The 22,102-nt window shown below is 52.9% G+C and overlaps 1 protein-coding gene across 4 annotated transcripts in view; it reads right to left on the bottom strand.

Annotated features, from left to right (window-relative positions):
• The window catches only part of Arvcf (ARVCF delta catenin family member), a 58,822-nt gene that overhangs the window by 11,816 nt on the left and 24,904 nt on the right, over window positions 1-22,102 (bottom strand). For 2 of the 4 annotated variants that reach the window (XM_059277850.1, XM_059277851.1), the window contains exon 3: window positions 6,312-6,542. In XM_059277850.1, coding sequence (XP_059133833.1) covers window positions 6,312-6,524 — 213 coding nt within the window. In that variant the 5' untranslated portion in view covers window positions 6,525-6,542. Of the gene's footprint in view, window positions 1-3,076; window positions 3,193-6,311; window positions 6,543-22,102 lie in introns of those variants that run through there. The other 2 variants (XM_059277852.1, XM_059277853.1) reach the window with 1 other exon arrangement.

Raw genomic sequence — 22,102 nt, 5'->3', positions numbered from 1 at the left:
GCAGGGGGCCAGGCTGTCCTCACAACAGGCCTTCCTGCTGAGATCATCAGGACAGGAAACCTTCTTAGGCCGGCTCCTGTCCTGGGGGAGCACCTGGTCCCTGACTGAGACATGTATGAGTGTAAGTGTATCACTAGCATGACAGGACATCTTCTGGGCTCTGGGAACACAGGAAAGTGGAGGCACAGAGCACACTGCTCCCTCCCTCAGGAACAGGGCTTTGGAGATTTAAGAGGCCTGGCCAAGGAGAGCAGGTCTGCCCAGCAGAGGATTTCAGGAACCTATCTAACAAGGAAGCCTTTGAGCTTTGCCTCACCTCTTTAGGACAGTGCCTTGGCAGTTACTTTCCTAGCCTAGGGATGAGATGGAATGTCTGCTGGGACCTGGCCAGGAAGAGGAGACCCTGTTCCCTGGGAAAGAGAAATAGACGAGGCCCAATGTGGGGACAACTGGAAAGATGCCAGACTGGGTGACCTGGGCACTTCTCCAAGGACACTGGGTAGTTGGGACAGCTCTGTGCTGAGGCCTGGGCTGTCCCATCTTTATTTGGTGACTGAGTGTCAAGCTGTAGCCCTCACTGCTGGACCCTGGGGAGCTAGTCAAGAGGGTTTTTGTTTGTTTTTGGGGGGGAGGGGGAGGCTAGGGGCTGCATTCCTAGATATGGAGGAGGGGGAGGAGCAAGGCTGAGGGACAGTTGCTGGGACATTCTGCCAGGGGACAGGGCCCCTGTGTAGATTTGCATGTATCTACATATATTAAACATTCAAAGAAGAACCCTACCCGACTCTCTACCTAGGAGGTAAAGCAAGGAAGGATAGAGGACACTGTGAATCACAGACCCTGGGCTGTGCTGAGGATATGACACACAGCAACTGGAGTGGTCTGGAGAACCAGGATCCAGCAAAGGGTGGCAACCCGCAGTAGTCACCCACTAACATATGGGCTGAGGGATCCTGAGCTTCCAAGAGTCTCTGTTAGCAAATGACCTCAGGAAGCTAAAAACAGTTAATGACCTCACCCAGGCAGCTAAGAGTGTTAAGTCAGCCATGTTCCTGGGAAAAGTCAGGCCAGCTGCACATGCCTGGGCATACACACAGGCAGGGATCTGGACTCATACAAACACACGTCTCTAACCCCTCAAACAGGAGCATGTGTACATGCACAAGTTCCCAGTCAGGAACACAGGTACAAGTGCACTGATTTATGCACATGCTCCCTGTTCTCAAATGCACCCCACCTTCCATCCACCTGTCTGCACCTCACATGTGCTTCCAATGCACAGGGAAGGAGTCACTGACACCCTATCACCAATTGACTATTGGGTTTTCAGTGGTAGTACAGATGGGGAAACTGAGGCCTTTGGCAGTAAGATGCTCAAGGCCACCCTGGGACTCAGCTTCTGTAGTTTCTTTGTGGTGGGTCTGTGTAATGGTGTGCTGACAAGCAGCAAAATCGACATTCAACAGTGAAGGCTGGTGGAGTGTCTCCGTGTTTCATACCTACCTACCGGCCTATTCGTTCTCCATACTTCTAGCCTGTAGCCTAACAGCTGATTCTGGGCAGGCCTGGGGTCTGCTAGAGCTCTCTCCTTGCCTGTGGAGGACCTACCCGGCCACCATGCTCCCTGGAGGAGCCCCACAGGGCACAGCGCTGAACACAAACCTGTGAGAGCTCAGTTTCCTCATGCAGAGAAGGGAAGGCCACAGGAACCCATCCCACCTATAAGCCCAATGCCAGGACCATGGAGATGCACTAGGACCAAGACGCACTAGGACCTAACAGCTCATGCACTGTATGGATGAGCCTCTATAGTCCACATCTTGCAGAACAGACCATAAGCCTTGTGCAACACCCTGTGCAGTACCTGTTGACATGCATCAACCACAGAATAAAGTGGATGCATACCTGGAGCCCACACCGCCAGGGCCCCAGAGGGCGCAAGATGGCCACCAGTGGATGGATGGCTTGAGTTCTGAACTCCAGCATGGCCCTCTTAGGCAGAGTGTAGGACAAGTCAGGCTGGCATCTCCTACCAGAAAGGCTCTTGGTCACCACGAAAACACCACCTCCTTGTATGCCCACAGCATTCTGCACAACCCTTCCACAGCCCACAGGAACAGTGAGCCTGTCAGGGATGTGGCCCAAGACAGTGGCTAAAAGGCCAAGGGGCATGTGGGCTGAACAAGCGAGGGAGAGGGCCAAAGGTCACCATTCCCAGCTTTCCAGAAGCTGGGACCCCAGACACACTGACTATAAATCCACGACTGCCTGGGCAGTCAGTGGTCGGAACCTACGGACCGTATCAGGTGTGTGAGAGTTCCCCCAAGCGTCTTTTAGGCAGTCCCTGCTCCAAGCAGCCGCAATTTCCCTGCCTATTAACGAACCCCCCTCTCTGAACACAGTACAGGTTGCACACCTGCCCCTCACCAGTATTGGAAGGCATACAGGCTAGCTGCCGGCAGACCCCTCCCGCCACCACACGTGGGCAGTACCAGCCTCTGCTCCTCCCCTTCCCTCCCCTCACGTGCAATGCCTGGGCAGAGAGGGTTTCCATGAAACCTCCAGAAGCTGCTCCACTGGTCCCCAGAGTGTAGTCAGAGGCGCGCGGAAGGCGGGTGGAGGGGAGGCGAGAGAGCCCCCAGGGAGCAAGAGGCCTAGGCCAGCTTCCTTGGGCAGGCAGGCAGGCAGGCAGGCCTCGCTCTGTTCGGGGAGGGGCCGCTGGGAAGGGCCTGTGTCCCGCCCCCTCGACCCCCGCCACCTGTCCCACGGCCGAAGGGGTGCACCCTTCTGGGAGTCACGCTCGATCCGAGCGCAGGGTCTCCCGGCTTGCGCCCCCACGCGGGGCTCCAGCCCCTGCCGTCCAGCCGCACACACGGTGCTCGCACACGCCCCCTCCGCGCAGGCAGCAGGCTCACTCCCGCCACCGCTCCTGGCCCCGGGGTCAGCAATGCCGGCTCCGGAGCAGACAATAGCTGCCGAGGCTCGCGGCTCGCCTAAACAAAAGCGGATCTTCCCGGGAAGGCTAGGGCCTCAGGACACCGCCCCCGCCCCCCGCGGGGACCGAGTTCTTCCCAACCTGTCTGAGTTCGGCCGGCATCGGACCGAGGCTCGAGGCTGCAAGCCGGCGGGGGCGGCAGCCGGACCGCGCTCCGCGGGCCCCCGGGCCGCTCCAGGTCTACTGACTCGCTCCGGTGAAGGCGGACCTGGCAGCGGCCACGGCTAGCAGCCAATCGGGCGGGGCGCACCCAGGCGGGGCGGGCGAGGCTCCGCCCACAACAGGCCTGGGCGGGACTCTGCAGCTAGGCCTGACCGGTCGCCAGCCCTAGGTCTTGGCTCCCAGCATCACGCCCTAGGGTCAGTACCCCACCCCCACTCCCACACCGACAGACTTGGGCAAAGTCTTCCTTCTGAGGTCTCAGTCTACCCCCAGTGAATGTGAACGCCCATCCACCTCTACAGTTGTGTAAACTGAGGTACCACAGAGCAGATCAGGGGCAAGGTTACCGACCTGGCACAAGCTACTTATCCTAACTGTGAGTCACCTGCCTTAAGACATAGTTTTGGTATGGTCAAGCTGCAAATTCCCAGACCCTCACTCCGAATGGGTCTCCGAGTCAAGGTCACCGCAGAACTTAGTGGGGACTTTAGTGCATGACCCCACAGGGCACCCGGTTTGTGTCTTGAGCTTCCCCCCAACAAAACAGTGTCTTCTCACCCTTTGAAGGCTAATACAATGTATCAAACAGTGGGGCAAAAAGCCAAGTCTGGAATTGCTCTGGGCTAGAAAATCTCTGGACTGGGGCTTGTCAGAAGCCCTGGAAACTGAGCTGGCTTCAAACCCTGTCTTCTAAGCCCTGCGTCTATTGGGAAATGACAAATGGGCTGTGGGAATCAGAGCCAGCAAGACGTACCTACTCCACCCTAAGCCTTCCAGCAGCCACACCTGGGGAGTCTGACTGCTGGAGGAGGACGGCACAGGGAGGGGAGCGGAGACTACTAAGGAGCTTGACAATGAGAGAGCAGAGCTGGGGCCAGCCCAGGGAAGCTCAGAGGGTACTCCAAGGGAAGGAGCCCAGGTTAGACTCCCTGCCTCCTGTCTGCTGCTCTTCAGTCCAATCTGAAAAGTGAGACTTGCCCCGAGGCCCCGCCCTGCTTCCCTGACGTGCCACGGACAGAGGCTGCACTGTGAGATGTTCAAACATGCTCATGCACGCTAGGTGTCCGCTGGCCTCGGTTTCCCCACTCAGTCCAGCCTGCTCTGACCTCTGACCTCCATCCTCCACTCACAGTCACCCAGACCAGTGAATAGAACACTTGTGAAGGAATGCAGCCCGGGTCTTACGGTGAAGCTGTTTCTGCCTTCTGTGCATTTTCTAGCTGCTAGTGCCCCAGCCACAAACCCACTTTGGCTAAGCCTGAGGCAAGCGCAGTAGCCTAGCATCCAGGTCTCAGTGCCCACCCACCCCACCCCACTCTGCTCCAGCTGATGAAAGGCAGGCAGGAAGGACCGTGGAACAGCCCAAGGGGCAAGGCTGCGGCCCTTGACTGTAGCTCCCAGGCTGCAGGCCCCAGCTATCTGCCTTGCCACCACCCCAAGTTCTCAACCACCTACGCTGACCTGTGCCTCAGAGGTAGGTCCTGGGTCACCTCTCATCGAGATTAATATACAAAGATTCAACACTGAGGCAATGGCCCGGCCAGCCCAAGCCTCTTCATGTCTGCATCAGCCAGTCAGATCTGGCTAGAGCCAAGAAAGCCAAGAGTGGGACGGGGCAGTTGGTAAGAAGACACAGCCTGAGGTCGGCAGCTCCAGACTGTGGGAACAGCTTCCTGCCAGGGCGCTGACCCTGAGGGTGCCCTGGGTCTATCCTCCCATACTGCTTGTCAACGAGATGGAAAACAGAGCCTGTTCTGTCCCGATAGGGCTGCACTGAGTTCCTTGGTGCCGGAGGAACAGCCTCGGGGTCAGTGGCTGCCACTGACCTCATGTGGCCCAGCTGAGCCTTTCTACTTCCTTAGAAGGTTAGGGAAGGTTTGGGGTACAGAGCTCACTATTTGGCTGGATATGGTTTTATATGGTAGGGTCTCCTGTAAACTAGACAGGCATTGTATCACAGCCTCACCATCTGGAAGACCTAGAGTCTGGAATTTGACTCAGCAAGCTCCTCATGGGTGTGGCCCACTCATCCAGGCCCATGCCCCCCAGTCCTAATTCACTGTTCCGCCTTACAGAAACCACTTAGCACCATGTAGTTTAAAAAAGGGCTCTTCAGCCAGATGTAGTGGAGCATACCTTTAATCCCAGAAGTCACAGGGCCAAGCCAGACAGATCTCTCGTAAGTTTAAAGCCAGCCAGGGCTACCTTTGTTTCAAAGAGAAAAAATGGAGGGGAGGGAGGAGGAGAAAATGGCTCCCAACAGGCTTGGGGTCTCCTGGAGATCTGGAGATCTGGTTCTGACTGTTCTACATTTTAGATGAGTAGATGTAAATGGATGTGGGAACTCTTACCTATGAACCATCAGACAAGGACAGACTCAGGGGCCAGTCCCAACCTGTCCCCCAAACCTAACACAGGCAGCTTGTCTATGAGTCTCACATGCCCAGTGAGTGGCTCCTTCCCTTTCTGGCTAAAATGGGCCAGGGTTCCTCCAGTCTCCAGCAAGTGCACGCTAGGCATGGTCCCCTAGGATGAAAGACCAGGAGGACTAGAAAAGGGCTGGAATGCATGGGAGGGCAGCCATGGTTAAGAGTGCAGGAGTGGACAAGGGAAACTGAGGAGCTCACAGGACAACAGCAGGGCCACGTATCTGTTCTGGGTGGTGAGGAGCGGCCTCCTCTTCCTGCTGGTAGCTGGGTGAGCCTCAGCCATAATGGAAACCTTGATAATCAGAGCAGACTCCAAACCTCTGCATGTCCTCATTCTGGGACCTCCCTGAATCATGAGGGTGTAGGGAAAGGCCAAGAAACTCTGATGCCTGGCTGTGCACCCCACTTTAGCGTTCTCAGGTCCTGGCTATGGAACAGAGCTCCCTACCTGGGGCCTGAATGCTGTGTAAGGGCAATGGCCAGGGGAGAAACTGATGCTTCTAGGTCACTGAGCTGCGGGCAGATGGTGGCATCCAATCCAGCTACCCAGGCCCTGAGGGCTCACTCACTGGAGGGCTCCGATTCTGAGGGTCAGGCATGTCCTGCTCTTTCCTTTCCTCCCCCAGGCCCCAGCAGACCTACAAGTCACTGCATGCTAGCTGTGATCCACCGAGCCCTCAACTGTTTCCTCACTCGGCTGTCTTCACCTTCCCCCAGAGTATTACCTCCAGAACCAGCTGTTGCCAGGCCATTGGCAGGGCCTGCCCACTGCCCACCATACCACCACTGCTCATGCCAGGCTGCTGGGCACGTTCCAGCTGCAGGGCAACGTGGCGCCGCTCTTGTTCTAGTGCCCGCGTCAGCCGCTCGAAACGGGCCTCCTGCTCCTTCACCGAGGCCAGAATGCTGGCCGCCGAGTGCACGTTGCAGTCCTCCATAACCAGGGTGCCAGCCGCCTGCAGGCAAAGCAGAACAAGCTCAGGGTGGGGCGGAGCACTGACCTGGTGAGGCCATCCTGGGCCCCCTGCCACCCTACTCACAGATCACAGGACACTCTCCCAGACCAGAGCATCCAGCTCTCTGGAGGGAAGCTGCATTGATTAAATTCTAAATTAAAAGCCATTAATCTGAAGCTGGCCGGAAGCAGGCAACTCCCTCCCCGGGAGGCTGGGCCTCTGACCCAGGCTCTTCGGTTTCCTGCCAAGCTCAGCTGAGCCATGGACCATGGGTGTCTTAGAGCCTGATAGGAAGGATGAGGAGAGCGGGTGTGATAAGTACTCAATATCTCCAGGCTTCTGGCTGCCCCTGATTCTGACAGCTAATTCCAATCTCATGGAACCACCTCAGTCCTGTCTCACAGGAACCCACAGAGGTTGAGGGTCATCAGCAGCCACACAGTCAGTATGGCCAGGTCAGAGCAGCCAGCAGGCCAGATGTGAGGGGCTATTCCACTCCAAGCACGGGACACCAAGGAAGCGGGGTGAGAACCACTACCTAGCAGCTCCTAGAAACACTGACTGTGGACCAGGAGTCCAGCCTCCGCTCCCAGCCACTCCACCCAGGACAGACAGGGTTGTCTCTGCTTCTCATGGCGAATAAAACCTGGTTGAGGTTCTACATTAAATTTGGACTCCCTTTGCTTAAAACTGGACTGTGTGTGAGAGGCCTTATCCAGAGGAAGGGAGTTCACAAGCATCTGAGGCCCAGCCTCAGGGAGGCTTAGGCCTGCCCTCACACTAGCCCTGCACTCACTGTTCCTTGAGCCCCAGAGCCCCGGGGGATTGGAGGGAGAGGGGGCTTGATGTTTGCGGTGATAAGCCAGCATTTTTCCTTGCCACTCATTCTCTGGCTGACCAGTGTGTTTGTTTTTCAACAAAAAGTAGGCCAAGTATGCAAAGCCCGGATCCTGGCTCTTGGCTGCAGGCGGGGTACAACCATACGCCGCCCTCAGTGTGTGGCCTGAAGCCCAGTGCTGCTTGGGACCGGCTCCCAGCTGGCTCCACACTGGCCCACTAAAGCAAACCCCCTGGACCACTCACCCCTGAACCAATACAGTGTCTGAGCTTAGAGAAGGAAGGCCCCTGCATGGGAATGTCATGCATGTACTGGGTGACACCCACGGAAGACCAGCCTGCTGGTGATACATGTATCTCAGAGGTAAAAAAGCATAGTCCCCTTAGCAAGACAGCTGAGGGAAATGGGGCCCAGTGAAGGCAAGAAGTGAGTGTTGGCCCCCACAGCTGCTCATTTCCTCTGCACCTGTCACACAAATAAAACTGCCAATGTGACCCTGCAGAAACACTGGTGTGGGTAGAGGAACTGTCCTCAGTCAACCATGGCCTGCAAAATTAGCCAAACTTCTGTTGGGAGAGGTGGTGACCACTAGGGAAAGAAACAGGAAGAGAGGTACAGACTGGGCTCTGGACACCATGGCATACAGGAACCAAGGGCATCGTCACAGCAGGGGCTCTCAGCCTGCTGTTACACAGCAGGGCCCAGGTGCTGACAGGAGCATGATGAGCAAGCCTTGAAGAGGGCCCATCCTGGAGGGAAGCTTACCCTAGGGAGGACTGAGGTGGGTAATGGAGCCTGACCACTTGAACTACGTTGCCTGAAGCATCAGCCCACCTAAGCTGAACTTTAGAACCACAATGTAGAAGGGGCTGTTGATCTTGTGGACCAGAGTTACTTCCTTCCATCTTGTGTAAAGACAGTGATCCTTGCCTTCCCTATGATTTCATCCCTGTGCCCTCCAACCCCCATCTGACACAACCAAGCCTGTGCTGCAGCCTAGAGGTAGCTTCCCAGCCCCAGGGCACCTTAAACATGCCACAGCTCTGGGGCTCTAGATGCGACTGGCTGGGGTCCAGAACTCTGAGGCTAGGATGAGAAAGTGGCCAAACCCCACGCTGGCTTTTCCATTGCCCAATTCAGATAACTCAGAGTAAAATCACTAGTGTTTCCCAAGGAACACCCCCAAACACTAGCTAGGCTGGGGAGAGGCAGAGTTTTGGCAATTCCCACAGGAGAGCAAAGAGATGAGTGCTAAGCCCTGACATCTTCCCAGCCTATGTGTGCCCTGCCTGCTCTGGGATGTGGTACGGACCCCAAGGGTTGTGGGTACCCATCTAGGCTGATTAGAGGAGGCCCAGACATGAGACAAATGAAGACACATGAGATGTGAGTGACCAAGGCCCAGACCCCAAAGGACAGGGTTTTATTTTGTTTGTTTTGGATTTCTGGAAACTCACTTTATACCTCTAGCCAGCCTGGAACTCACTGTGTAGACCAGGCTGACCTCAAACTCCCAGGAATCTGTCTGCTTCTGCCTTGAGTGCTGAGATTAAAGATGTGCACCACCATGCCCAGCCCAGGGCAGCTTTTTTTTGGATAGTAACTCAAAATGCTATTTTTATATTAAAACAATAACTATAAAGCTGGATGTAGTGGCGCACACCTTTAATCCTAGCACTTGGGAGGCAGAGGCAGGCAGATCTTTATGAGTGTGAGGCCAGCCTGGTCTACAGAGTGAGTTCTAGGATAGCCAGAGCTCCATAGTGAAACTCAGAAAATAAACAAACAAAAACAATAAATATATGCTGTCATGGGAGGCAAAAATGCATGATTTTTTAAAAATTGACCATAGATACCTCAAAGATGCTTCTCCCAGCTAGGGCAGGGCTTCAGGTCTTAGCTAGGGGGTGAGCACTGGGCATGCATCTGCCGGAGCCCAGAAATCACCTCAGGACAGTCAGGAAGTGTGATGCTAGGGGCTTTGGCCTTCACTGCCAGCCTCTGCTTGCCCAGGACAACCCAGCACCACTGCACCACACAACCCCCCACCCAGGCCCCAACAACCAGCCGCACGGTTCTTGTTAAATGTGCACGAGACAGAATAAAGGGGACCCTTGGTGTGACCGACCCCAGAACAAGGCCAGAGGACCTGAGAACTTAGAAGAGGGAGCTGGAAAGTCAGGACTGAGGTTAAACTTGGAAAACTCAACTGTGAAGGAACAGTGACGGCCAGGCATGGTGGCACACATGGGCAATCTCAGTCTTGAGAGGCAGAGGCTAGCCTGGTCTACACAGTTCAAGGGCCGCTAGCACTGCATAGTAAAACCCTGTCTCAACACAAAAACAAAACAAGTCAACAAACAAAACAAGTCAACAAACAAAACACAGGGCTAGGGAGATGGCTGGGGGTGGGGTGGGCGGGGGTAAAGTGCTCACTGCACTTAACTGAAGACCTAAGTTCTGGTCCCGAGAATCCATGTAAAAACCAGATACAGTAGCACAAGTGTCTGTAATCCTAGCATGCTCCTACCAGGAGAATCACGGGAAGTTCCAAGGCTAGCTAGAGCCCTGGTCACAAACAAGATGGACAGCGAGAACTGACATCCAAAGTTTGTCCTCTGACCTCCACATGTGAACTGTGGTATGTGGGTGCCTGCACTTACATAATGCCATAATGCGTGCGCGCACACACACACACACACACACACACACACACACACACATATACACAAAGAGAGAGAGAGAGAGAGAGAGAGATTTTTAAAAACAAAAGCAAAAGCAAAATGCGGCTGGTTGTTGGGGCCTGGGTGGGGGGTTGTGTGGTGCAGTGGTGCTGGGTTGTCCCGGGCGAGCAGAGGCTGGCAGTGAAGGCCAAGGCCCCTAGCATCACACTTTCTGACTGTCCTGAGGTGATTCCGTGGAGCCACAGACACAGAAGGCAGTTAGTTTCAGGTTCAGGGTCCCCTTACCTGTGCGCTCATAACCACATGGGCAGGGAGAGGCACAGCAAGGAAACCTTAGGCAGAAGCAAGCTGATCCAGGCAGTAGGGCAGAGACGGAGACTAGAGAAGCAGTAAATCACTGACAGGAAAGCAGAGGAGATGGGATGGACAGATGGGTGACAGAGAGGTAGGCAGGTGAGTGGGTGGAGAGGGATAGACAAACAGGTAAATGAAGGGGTGAGCAGTGGAGGCAGTGGACTATGAACTAATGAGTTAGTGGGTGGGTGGATGCGATGTCTGCAGGAGAATGAGTTAGATGGTTATGGATGGTAGACTGGAAGATGTATGGGGGGATGAGCGAGTGGATAGATTACTGAGTCACTGGAGGGAAGAACGGGAGAACAAGAGGCTGGCTGGAAGGGGTAAGGTAATGAATGAGTGAGAAAACAGTTATGTGCCAACAGCATGAAGATGGCTGTATGAGCCCATGAGAGGTCAGCTGGAGGGTGGATAGTCTGATGGGCAGGAAAATGGTTGAATGGGTAGGGATGTGTGGGAGACAAGGCAGATCGAAGGAATGGTTGGAGGCCAGAGAGCTGAGGGAAGGATGAATGAAAACAGACAGCTGGGCAGGACATGGTCCTAGCACTCTGGAAACAGAAGCAGCCAGATCTGTTAGTTTGAGACTGACTTGATCTAAGTAGAAAGTTCTAGACCAGCCAGAACTACACGGTGAGATGGAAGTGAGGGAGAATGGAAAGATGGGAGTGTAAATGATGGGCGTAAGAATACAGTCTCACAATCACAGAAGAAGAATGCCCAGTGGCTGTGTCCTCGGGGAGAGCAACAGGCACCGTCAGAGATGGGGCGGAGACCGACTCTTTTCCCTGGAACCTAAAGCAGCATTCGCTGTCTTCTTGCTGACCCAGACATTCCTCCTCTGAAACAACACAGCCAAAGGCCTGGCCCGGAAAAGCAAATTACAGGGCTGAGTCCAACTAGGGTCAAGGAATTAAAGGAATTTCCTAAGGGTCAGTAGGGGGCGGGAGGGGGCCTGGCTACAGGCTCTTTACCAGCCACCTATCAGAGCCCAGGAAGACACTGGGAACAGCCAAACCCCCTTCCAACCCATACTCCACACCCTGCCCATCCCAAGCAGGAAAAGGACAGGGCACCAGGAAGTAGCCTGGCAGGAGCTGAAGCAGACATGCCAAAGCCCATCCTCTCTGCCTGCGAGGCCATCATGGGAGTAGCTTTGGTCTCACGCCCCCAGCTCTGCCAGCACAGAAGACATGCGTCCTATATACATAAGCCTTGGGAGGACTCCATCTTTATCTTGTCATGCTCATTGAGGTCAAGTGATACCCAAAATTTTGGGAATGGCTTGTAGCCAAGCTCAAAAGGACAGGCACTGTGCCAGGCTGGGACAAGTCAGAGGAGGTCTGGAGCGTGAGGTTCACAAACTATGTCTGCACCGAGGTCTGGACCACAGAGTCTCTGGCGGGAGGGACTGGGGTGCTGGGCTAGGAAATAGCTGTTCTCAGCCTCTTCGTAGCAGCATAAGGATGCACTAGAAGGATTTTGTGTGAACAAAACATTTCTGTATACTGAAAACAACAAAAACACCACACAGCGTGGTCATATTTTAAAACGGCAAGCGGCACACTGAGCGGCACACACAGTAGGCATTTTAGGTGGAGAGACAGCGATGGCTTCGTGGCTACACAGCACCTCCAGCACAGCAGAGGCTAGCGGGGCGGTGGACCGCCAGCACTCCCTTCTTCCCTTCCCTCAGCCTTAATCATTTCCAGAAGACAGTGGAAGAAGCTGCATGGACTGCATGCTCCTATGTTCCCAGCTACTCGAGAGACCGAGGCAGGAGGATCATGTGAGCCTAAGATGGCTCTCAACCCTCCCAATGCCACAACCATGAATACAAGTCCTCATGTTGTGGTGACCCCAACCATAACATTATCCCATTGCTACTTTAAAACTGCAGTTTTGCTGCTGCTATGAACTGTAATGTAAATATCTGATATGCAGGATATCTGATGTGGGACCCTGTGAATGGAGTGAAAGGTCACTCGACCCCTCAAAAGGGTCATGACCCACACGTTGAGAACAGCAACTGCTGGCTTAGGAGCTCAAGAAGAGGGCTGGAGAGACGGCTCAGCAGTTAAGAGCACAGACTGCTCTTCCAGAGGACCCAGGTTCAATTCCCAGCACCAACATGGCAGCTTATACCTGTCTGTAACTCCAAGATCTGATACCCTCACACAGACATACATGCAGACAAAACACTAATGCACATAAAAAATAGATTATTTTTAAAAAATGAGGCGGTGGGGGACAGAGGAGGACAGACATACAGAACTTCAAAGACAGCTGTCCTGTTGGGATTAAGTATTTAACATTCAACAGTAAAGTAATATCCTTAACTCATAAGGTACTCTATTTTTATTGGCTTATTTTATTTTATTGTTTTGGAGATGGGGTTTCTCTGTGTAGCTCTGGCTATCCTGGAACTTGCTCTGTAGACCAGGCTGGCCTGGAACTCAGAGATCCACATGCCTCTGCCTCCCAAGTGCTGAGACTAAAGGTGTGTGCCACCACTACCTAGCTGCTCATAAGGTGCTCTTATATAAATCAGGGGGGAAAAAAACCAAACAGCTCAAACTGGGTAAAATGGCATACACAGGTGACTGGCTGAAGACCTCAAGCAAGTGGCATGGGAATGGTTGTTCGCACCTGTAAGCACAGAAAGACTAGAAGGACCCACATCCTGGGGTCACAGTTGTAGCTGGGGTGTCCTGGTACTGGGGTTGATCCAGGGCTCCAGGTACACACGTCGGAGAAGCAGGGTTATGGGTATAATCAAGTCTACGAAAGGGGAAGAGGAAGCTATGTTTTCAACCAGGCCCTGGAAAAGCCAAGCCTGCTGGGGGAGGGGGGAGGGTGGGAGAGGGAGAGGAGGGGAGAGGGACGAGTCTGCTGCCCAGGGAAGCAGCTGGATTTTCAGGCAGCCTGGAAAACCTAATCAGATACAGCCTGGAAATTAGATTTCCCACAAAGAGGCAGACCATTCTGGCAGAGAGTTGGGTAGGGGTGGGGGTGGGGAGACAGACTCTTCAGGGACTTCTGTCTCCTAGGGTGTGCCCAAGGTACCTCAACAGCACTGCTTTGGAGAATGGACCTCATGGGGAAGGGAGTCCTCAGGGGATTTTTACCTTACCCTAATGGGGCACCTTGGACCCAGGGCTTGTCAAGGGTCAAGGACTGCTGGTAGGCCCCAAAGCAGAGGGCCTCTGAGTGGAAAGATCTGGGGAGATTAGGGGTTATGTCGGGGCTGACCTGAGAATCTGGGGCTCTGATCACGGACAGGGTGCTACTGTGGCCAAGGACCAGGTAACTTGAGGTCTGTGACTGGGAGACTCTGGGGACTGTCAGTCAGTGCAAGATGTACTGTCAGGCCGGTGGGCATTTCAGTATTCTGGAAGCTGTGTCCTCTTCTGTAGGAGGCCTGAGCCACAGGGAGCTACTGCTAGATCCTGGGATCAGAATTTCCTTGGGGGCTGACACCTCTTCTCCATTTGGTTTCCTTCAAGCCTCCATGTTCCCTGAGACTCATCTCTCCATAAGAACATAGGGGATATGGAAGATAGATGTCCCCCAATTGGGGCAGTCCCTGCTACCCCATCTGCATCTGAAGCAGACACCAGCTGCAACCAATGGGGCTACCTTCGCAGGCTCTGAGGGACCTGTGCCTCAGGCCCACAGTCACTGGTGTCAACCATGAGGACCCAAAGGGGTCCCCTAGTATGTGTCTTTCACAGATGTCCAATGCACCCCTACGGGAATGGAACCACTCTCCATGTAGTTGGAGGTATTGTTGGCTACAATGGGCCACTATGGCAGAAGTCCTCCAAGATATGGGGATGCTCAGGATACCCCATCCATTTACAAAGCGACAAAGGTCACCCCACTGAGTGGGGTCAGGCAGTGGAGGTGCCAGCCTACAGCTTCCATCCCCTCCTCCGAAAGTCACCCAGACTGCAACGGCCAGCGGCTTCCCATCTTAAGGAGACAGGAAGCAGGCGCTGAGGTCCCAGGCACAGAACCAAGCTGACCCCCTGCATTTTGGGGTGGACATGAGGACCAAGGTACACTGAAGAGGGGACTGAGCTCAGCAGGTTTGGGAGGCCCACTCTTACTCCACTAGTACTTATAGTCCCCCAGGGGCCCTGTCAAGGACAGTGTCCTGCAAGATAAGGGCCTCAGCTGGGCAGGTGCAGCATCACTGACTGCTGGCTGCTAGCCTTGCATACTGTGGTGTTGGTCTGCAATGCCCTCCCCCGCCTCAGATGGTGGGACCCTTTCTGCCAGGCCCCTCCATCACCATGGCAACACTCAGGCTTCTTCAGAGGGACAGAGCTTCTTTGTGGTGACACAAAGCCCCTTTGAGGTGCGCCCCCCTGCTGTAGTCAGAGAGCCTCTGAGGGACAAAGGTGGCTCCCAGTCCAGCCTCCCAGGATACAAAGCTAAGGAGACAGGATGGGGAAGTCTAGTGGTTTGTGCTGAGCTCTGCTTACCCACAGAACAGCCCCTAGGTCAGGGGAAGCTGGTAAGGAAAGTTGGTTAAGGGTTGTCAGAGAGACCCCCAGCCCAAGCAGTAGCTGTCCTCAAAGCTTCAGAGTCTTACTGTCTCCTGTATCCCTGGGACAAAGAAGACATTGCTAGGTGGTGGGAAAGGGACTCATGGGACAGGAAACACCTGAACATGGCCATGGGACAGCGCTGGGCTGAAGAGCCCATGGAAACTGGGATGCTGGAAGTCCTCTGCAGACAGGCAGTTGGGATCGTACAGCTTCTGGGCTGGCAGGAGAGGTTCAATGCCGAGTCTGCTGAGAGGACTTGGCAATGGCATCCAGGTCTTGCTCCAGCTCTCTGACACTTTCATTTCTTGACATCTGTTCCTCTTGCCCGAGAATCCCAACTTCCCTGCTTGTCCTAGAAAAAGCTGTAGCCTGGAACAACTTTGCTGTGCCTACAGCCTGAGGGTCGGCCTGGTCAGGAGGGTCTCACTGTGGACCGGCTCATTCCAAGGGACAGTATAAGTCCCACACATGGTGACAGGCACCCTGTGCAGACCCTCCCTAGTGCTCCAATATCACAGTCCGGGAGGCCAAGAGATGGCCAGGCCACCCTACAGCAGGCCTCAGCCAGAGGTAGCCCAGACATGGATCCCCTCCCAGCTATCCTGGCCTGAGGGGGTCCTGCCCACCCTGACTGCTGCTGACCAGGCATTGGCAGTGCCCTGGCATGCTGGGCTCTCTGCCCAGAGGCCCTCACCAAGTGACCTCAGTCTGACCCACAATAGTTTTACTAACTAAGCCCTGAGTGGGGTAAGAGTCCTAGTGGCAGTATGAGACAGCATGGGCTCCAGTGGGGTGGGGGGATATCCACCCTTTTGTGTGTGAGTGTGCCCACTGGAGGGAGACCGGCCAAGAGACCGTTCCCAACTCAGCAGGGTCTGTGAATGAGCAAGCAGCACATGGAGCTCTGACATAGGCCCATGCTGCCCTCCCCAGCCCGCTCCCCATTGGCATTCAAGCTATCTGCTGACATTGTGGACATGAGGATGCGATGCAGGGACCTGCAAATCCCCTCAGTCAGCACACACAGGCTCCCACAGAACGTTCAGGGGCTCCGCTACCAGGGAAGATGGAGATTCTGCAGAATCGTCCACATCCGCTAAAAGAAAAATGTAGTAACATTTCCCCACTCATTCCTTCACCAAGGAATCAATGCTCAGGACGCAAGCAAGGAGACTGTCCTCTTTGCCATGCCCTGGCCTTTCCTATCCTGTGGGTAGTGCCTAAGTAATGGTCCAATCTGGGCGATGCTGAGAAACATGAGGGGGAGCAGGAGGCCCTCTACGGCTGGGCTGTCAGGATGGCACAGCTGTGGTAGAACTGTGGCCACCTGGTTCTGGATGGATGGAAGGTGGGAAGAGGCAAGAGGATGCCGAAATCATGGCCAGCTTAGGGGGCTCAGGCCTGCCCTCCTGTGGGCATGGGACTGTGTCAGGCTGGGATGCTGAAGGCCCCCTGATCCAAGAACTTCTACGTGAGAGAAGCATGCTGGGAACAGAAGAGCCATCGGTGGCTTCAGCCATGAAACGGCGTTAGCGCGAATACCAGCACCATTCTGCACAGTCCCCCCCACCCCCGCCCCCGACCTCTGGGACAAGAAACTGGCAGTGTTCTCCCCATTCCCTGCCACCACGGCTTTAGGAAGGGAAAAGACAGCCCTCCCCCCAGAGGGGGCAGAGTTGCAATCCCTTGGTAATGGTGGCCTGTCTGCATGCAGGTGATCCTCGAGGGAAGGACTGTCCCTGGCATGACCCTCCTGCTAAGCAAGTCAGAATCAAGTGGCCCTCGACCCTTGACCTGACACAACAGCACGAAAGCCTCACTGAGGGAAAACTAGTTCATTCCGGTCAAGAGCATGAAATCTCTAACCCAGCTGGAGATGTGACATTACAAGCTTCTAAAACATAAAAGAGGGGCTGGAGAGATGGCTAAGAGTTAAGAGCACTGGCTGCTCTTCCAGAGGTCCTGAGTTCAATTCCCAGCACCCATGTGGAAGCTCACAACCATCTATAGTGGGATCTGATGCCCTCTTCTGGCATAAAGTCATACATGCAGAGAGAGCACTTATACGCATAAAATAAATAGGCAGATAGATAAAATAAATAAAAGACTAACTTTAAAGATAAAAATAAAACATAAAAGGGTTTATCCAGTCCAAACAGTCAATTACTTGGCCAAGGGCCCACCCCTCAAAAGGTAGGTAAGCCACACTAAGGTGGAATAATCCTCCCTTTAAGGAGAGACTGTATTTTCCCTCTAAGAATCCCTGCCGCCAGCACATTCCCTCCGAGCTGTCACAAGCTTCCACTGGATCCTCTGCCCTTCGACATCCTGACTGGAAAAGGTGTGCCTTTCTTTCTTCCTCTGCCTGTCTCTTCAGAGCAGGCCAGAACCTAAGTGTGTAGGTTTGGTTTTGTACTTTGGGCTTCCTCACCTTTCTCGAAAGCTCCCTCCCCACCAGGTGGCAGCTTGTCCGCCACATGCTGACCTCTATGTTGCTAAACTGACACATCCCAGCCCCTCTCCTCCTCCTCTTCGCTGAGGGTTACAGCTTTCCTGCCCTGCATTCTTGTTTTGTCTTGTTTGACTCTAAGAAAAACATCCTCTTTGAACAAACTTTGGCTCTGCTCGACTTTCAAACTTTTCCTGCCTTTTAATTCTTTAATCAGCAGAGAAAATAAACCCATTCTTCACCCAGCCATGCATTAACCCACCATATCTGAAGCAGAGAGGTTCTAGGCTCCAAAGGTCTGTGTGTCTCTGCTCTGTCCTCACCTTAGGCTACCACGTGGCTTCTGGGCAGCTCTAGCTGCTCCCTGGGCCTTTACTTCCCACAACCTGGCTGCCAGGCCAGCACCTGACCCATCTTCCCTGGTAAAGCCAGCTCAACTAGAGGACCCACACTAGCAGGCCAGGCACCAGCAACTTCAAGCAAGTGAGAAGAGTCCCGCCTTCATATGTAAACAAAACAGTGGAAATGGTCAAGGGGCTTTCTCCGCCCTCACCCAGTGTGGAGCTGGCCCTTCAGTGCTTCCCAACCTCACACGCATCAGAGCCTCTGGGAACTGGACTTGCTTTTGTCCAAATGCTGTCAACAGGAGTGGGAAATGCCGATGATTTGGAGATCCTTTATGGAGGGGGTGGAGATGTTTTTTTGAGACAGGATCCTCCTATATATCCCACTTCCCTAAACATTAACCTCCTAAAAGGATCCCTAAATCATCAGTGTTCCCTGCTCTTGATGACTGCATTGGAGACAGGATCCTTCTATGTATCCTAGGCTCAATATGTAACCTCCTGCCAGTGCTGGGCTTACAGGCATACAGCACCATGCAGTACTGATAACTGAACCCAGGGCTCTGTGTAAGTCAGGTACTCTGCCACTGAGCTACACCCCCAGCCAGGTATGGGGATCTTCTCAAAGCCAACCATAGGCCTGTCTCAACCACACTTCTGCTGTGAGAGGCCTGGGAAAGCTGCCTTCTTCAGCTGAGTCACAGAGGTGAGGGACTACAGCCACGAGCCCCAGAAAGGTTAAAGATGGTGTATGATGAATTGGGAACAGGCCACAAAGAAAGGGAACCACCGTAAGTGACTTTTACAAAACCCCGGCAGAGGCAGTCGATGGCAGAGAGGAATAGCAGTGAAAATGACAAACACGACCAGTTCAGGTGAGCACAAGGGCGGAAGAGTTTCAACCAGAGACCAGAGCAGAAACTGTACTCAGGTGAACTTGGTGGGAACCCAGGTTGGGATGAGTTTTCTGTCCAGAAAGAGGCTGTCTTCATCTGTTTCTACTGTTAGTAATAGTACCACACACGGAGGAGGTTAGTGAGGACAAAGGTTGATTAGGGCTTATGACTCTGGTCTACGGTCAAGAGGCTGCATCCAAGGGTGGCCTTGTTGGTAGGGTTGCAAGTGGTCCAGGGCATCACGTGCTAGAAACACGGAGAACAAGAGAACTGGCCTGCATAGCAGATCCGCTCTTAGATAGCTATCAACAATTAAACAAACAGGTTAATCTATTCACGAGGGCAGAGCCCTAATCACCCCCTCAAGCCTCCATCCGGCCCCAGTCCTTATTATCTTATAAAGCAAAATTAAATTTCAGCTGAGGTCTGGCGGAAACAAGCCAGATTCAACCACAGTAGAAGCTTCAGTAATCGGACATGTCTCTCGGCATTTTAGAAGTTTCATCAAGGTCACCTTTCTTCCGGTTTCCTGATGTGCTGTGCGGACCTGCCGGGCTGGGTGGGCCTGGATCACTTTTCCACCAGACTGTGCCAAGCCCTAGAGGAGTTGGTCACTGCTCATCAACAAATGCTAACAGCCTGGCAGCCACTTCTTAAATCCTAGATGTTTTTATGGTTAGGAAGATGGCTTTTAAAAAACACAAAACTATTCCTTTCTCACTTGGAGGGTGTTTTTGTTCTGTCTGTTTGTTTAGAGTCAGGGTCTTACCATGTTGCCCAAGCTGGTCTTGAACTCCTGGTCTCAAGTGATTCCCCTGTCTTAGTTCCTGAGTACCTGGGAGTGCAGGTGTGTGCCGTGTGCCTGGCTAATACCTGAGGTCTTCAGAAACATTAAACCAGCTCTGAAGTCCTTCAGGAAGCAGCAGGTGAGGCTTTCTAATTCCAGCCTCATGCTCTCCATTCCGTCAGGCTTTTCAGAGCAAACACATGTCAGTCACCATGTCACCCAGAGCCCTGGACTCTAAAGAAGTGTTTAGGAACCAAAGCAAGGACTGGAGACCCGAGGCTGACTCCCAGAACCCAGATCAGGCGGCTCCCAACTACCTGTACTCCCCGCTCCAGGGGATCTGACACCCTGACACCTCTGAGCTCCGTGGGCACCTGAACTTACATGTGTACACACATACACATAATTAAAGATAAAAAGAACCAAAAGGGAAAATAAACATCAGGCCTGTAAGTTCAGGATAACCAGAGGGAACACATATTTGTTATACAGAACAAGTCCTGGGTAATCCCCCCAGAAGTTTGTGAGACACGAAGATACCAGCAGCGTCATCTGACTGCTCCTGTGAGCATGGCTACTATCATAGGAACAGGATCTATGGACTGAGGGCTGCCAACAGACTAGGTGTGACTCCAAGAAACATGAAACAAGATCTGGCCAAGCCAAGCAGCTCAACAACACAGCAAACAAAACGTTTGTTTTGGCATGATTCTTCCTTTATTTTAAGAGCCAGGGTGGTAGCACACACCTTTAATCTCAGCAGGAGGCAGAGGCAGGTGGATCTCTGTGAATTAAGGCCAGCCTGGTCTACAGAGAGAGTTCCAGGACAACCAGGGCTACATAAAGAGATCTTGTCTCCAAAAATAAAAATAAAATAAAAAGACAGTAAGAAAGCCTGGTTAGAAATTATGAGCAACAAATTGGATAATCACGCAAAATGAACAAATTCCTAGAAACAGACCATCTGTCAAGACTGAATCATGAAAGAGAATCCTAAGCAAAGCAGTCCTCGTTTACCACAGGGAACAGATCTCAAGCCTCAGGGTGAGGCCCAAAGCCCAGTGTGGGGCTCAAGGAGCCTAGACAAGTGATCGCTCTGCCTCAGTCTTCTGAGAAGCGGACATCAGCAGTATCAGCCATTTGCCTGCCTGGTACCTCAACATCTTTTTGCTGCTGTGTTTGGTTTTGGATTGATGACTTTTAATTACCATATCTCAAAGACTGAGTAGCTGAAAATGATGACAATAATTCAGTAAGTCATTTTGAGTTAATAAAAAACCATCAACTTAGAGTAATATTAAAAATATAAAAACATCAGGAAAAATAAGCAAAACAAAACACACTGGATAACTCTGTGTATTTCTCGGGGGCAGGTTATTTTATTTTGTTTTTTTGAGACAGGGTTTCTCTGTGTAGCCCTGGCTGTCCTGGAACTTCCTCTGTAGCCCGGGCTGGCCTCGAACTCAGAGATCTGCCTGCCTCTGCCTTCTGAGTGTTGGGATTAAAGTACTGAACCACCACAGCCAGCAACCACTGTATATTTTTTTTCCACTGTACATTTCTAAGGCATCAATTTATTCTGAAAATTGACAATTAAGAGAACTGGAAAATAAGCATTTTTCTTGTTTTTCCAGTAAAAACTATACTCAAGGAAACTATACTCCTTTTGTCTTTTATTTTTAAACCTGTCTTATTAAACACACATAATCAGTGTCAAGGACATTTTCCTGTGTGTATATTGTGTGTTTTGGTCATATTTACCCTGGCTACCCTCTCATCTTCTCCTAACTTCCTGGTCCCCCTCCCCTTTCTCAGTTAGTCCCCTCCTACTTATCCTATAAAAATCCTGAGGAAGGGATGATGGCCCCCTAAGGTCCCCTCTCCATGAGAGGGTGCTGGCAGGCCAGTCCTGTGCAAATCGTGTATGGATAATTACAGCTGATCAGTCTTCAAGAGCTAATGGCCTTGTCCTGCCCAGGAATGAGCATTCTCCACCATCCCCCTCTTTCATGCAGTTACTACAGTGTTCCCACCTCTTCCCCTACAGTGCTCCCTAAGCCCTGGAGGAGTGGGGTGTAGATGTCCCACTTAGGGCCGAGCACTTACGAGTCTCTGTAGTTACCACTGTCTCCTGCAAAAACAAGCTTCTCTGACCAAAGCTGACAGCAACACTAATATATGGGCATAAAAAGAGTCCTTTAGAAGGGAATCTGATGGGCGAATCACGTCCACTTAGCAAAACAGCTGTGGTTTGCACGCTAGAGCCTATGAACGACCTTCCCAGCCAGGGCTTTTGACCAGGTTCCCAGTCCCAGACATGAACTTCCTTACGAATAGGCCTCAACTCCAATCAGAAAGTGGTTGGCCACCCTCATCATAGACTGCCACTGCTGCACCAGGGGGAACATCGTGTCTGGACAGTCAGTGGCACTGCACGAGGGTCCACAGCTCTACTAGGGTTCTCTAAAAGAACAGAACTGACAGGATGAAAATAATCTATGGGGTTTATCATAGTGGCTCACAAGCTGTTGGTCAAAGTAGTCCAGCAGCGGCTGTCCCTCCAAAGGCCCAGAATCCTGTAGTTGTGCAGTCCCTAAGACTGGATGTCTCAGATGTCTCAATCTGGTGCCAGAGTCCTGGAGGACTCCC

The sequence above is a fragment of the Peromyscus eremicus genome, chromosome 12 (assembly GCF_949786415.1).
Source record: "Peromyscus eremicus chromosome 12, PerEre_H2_v1, whole genome shotgun sequence".
Taxonomy (NCBI): Eukaryota; Metazoa; Chordata; class Mammalia; order Rodentia; family Cricetidae; genus Peromyscus; species Peromyscus eremicus.
Note: the sequence above shows the minus strand (reverse complement) of the source record. Positions and strands in the feature narration are given on the sequence as shown.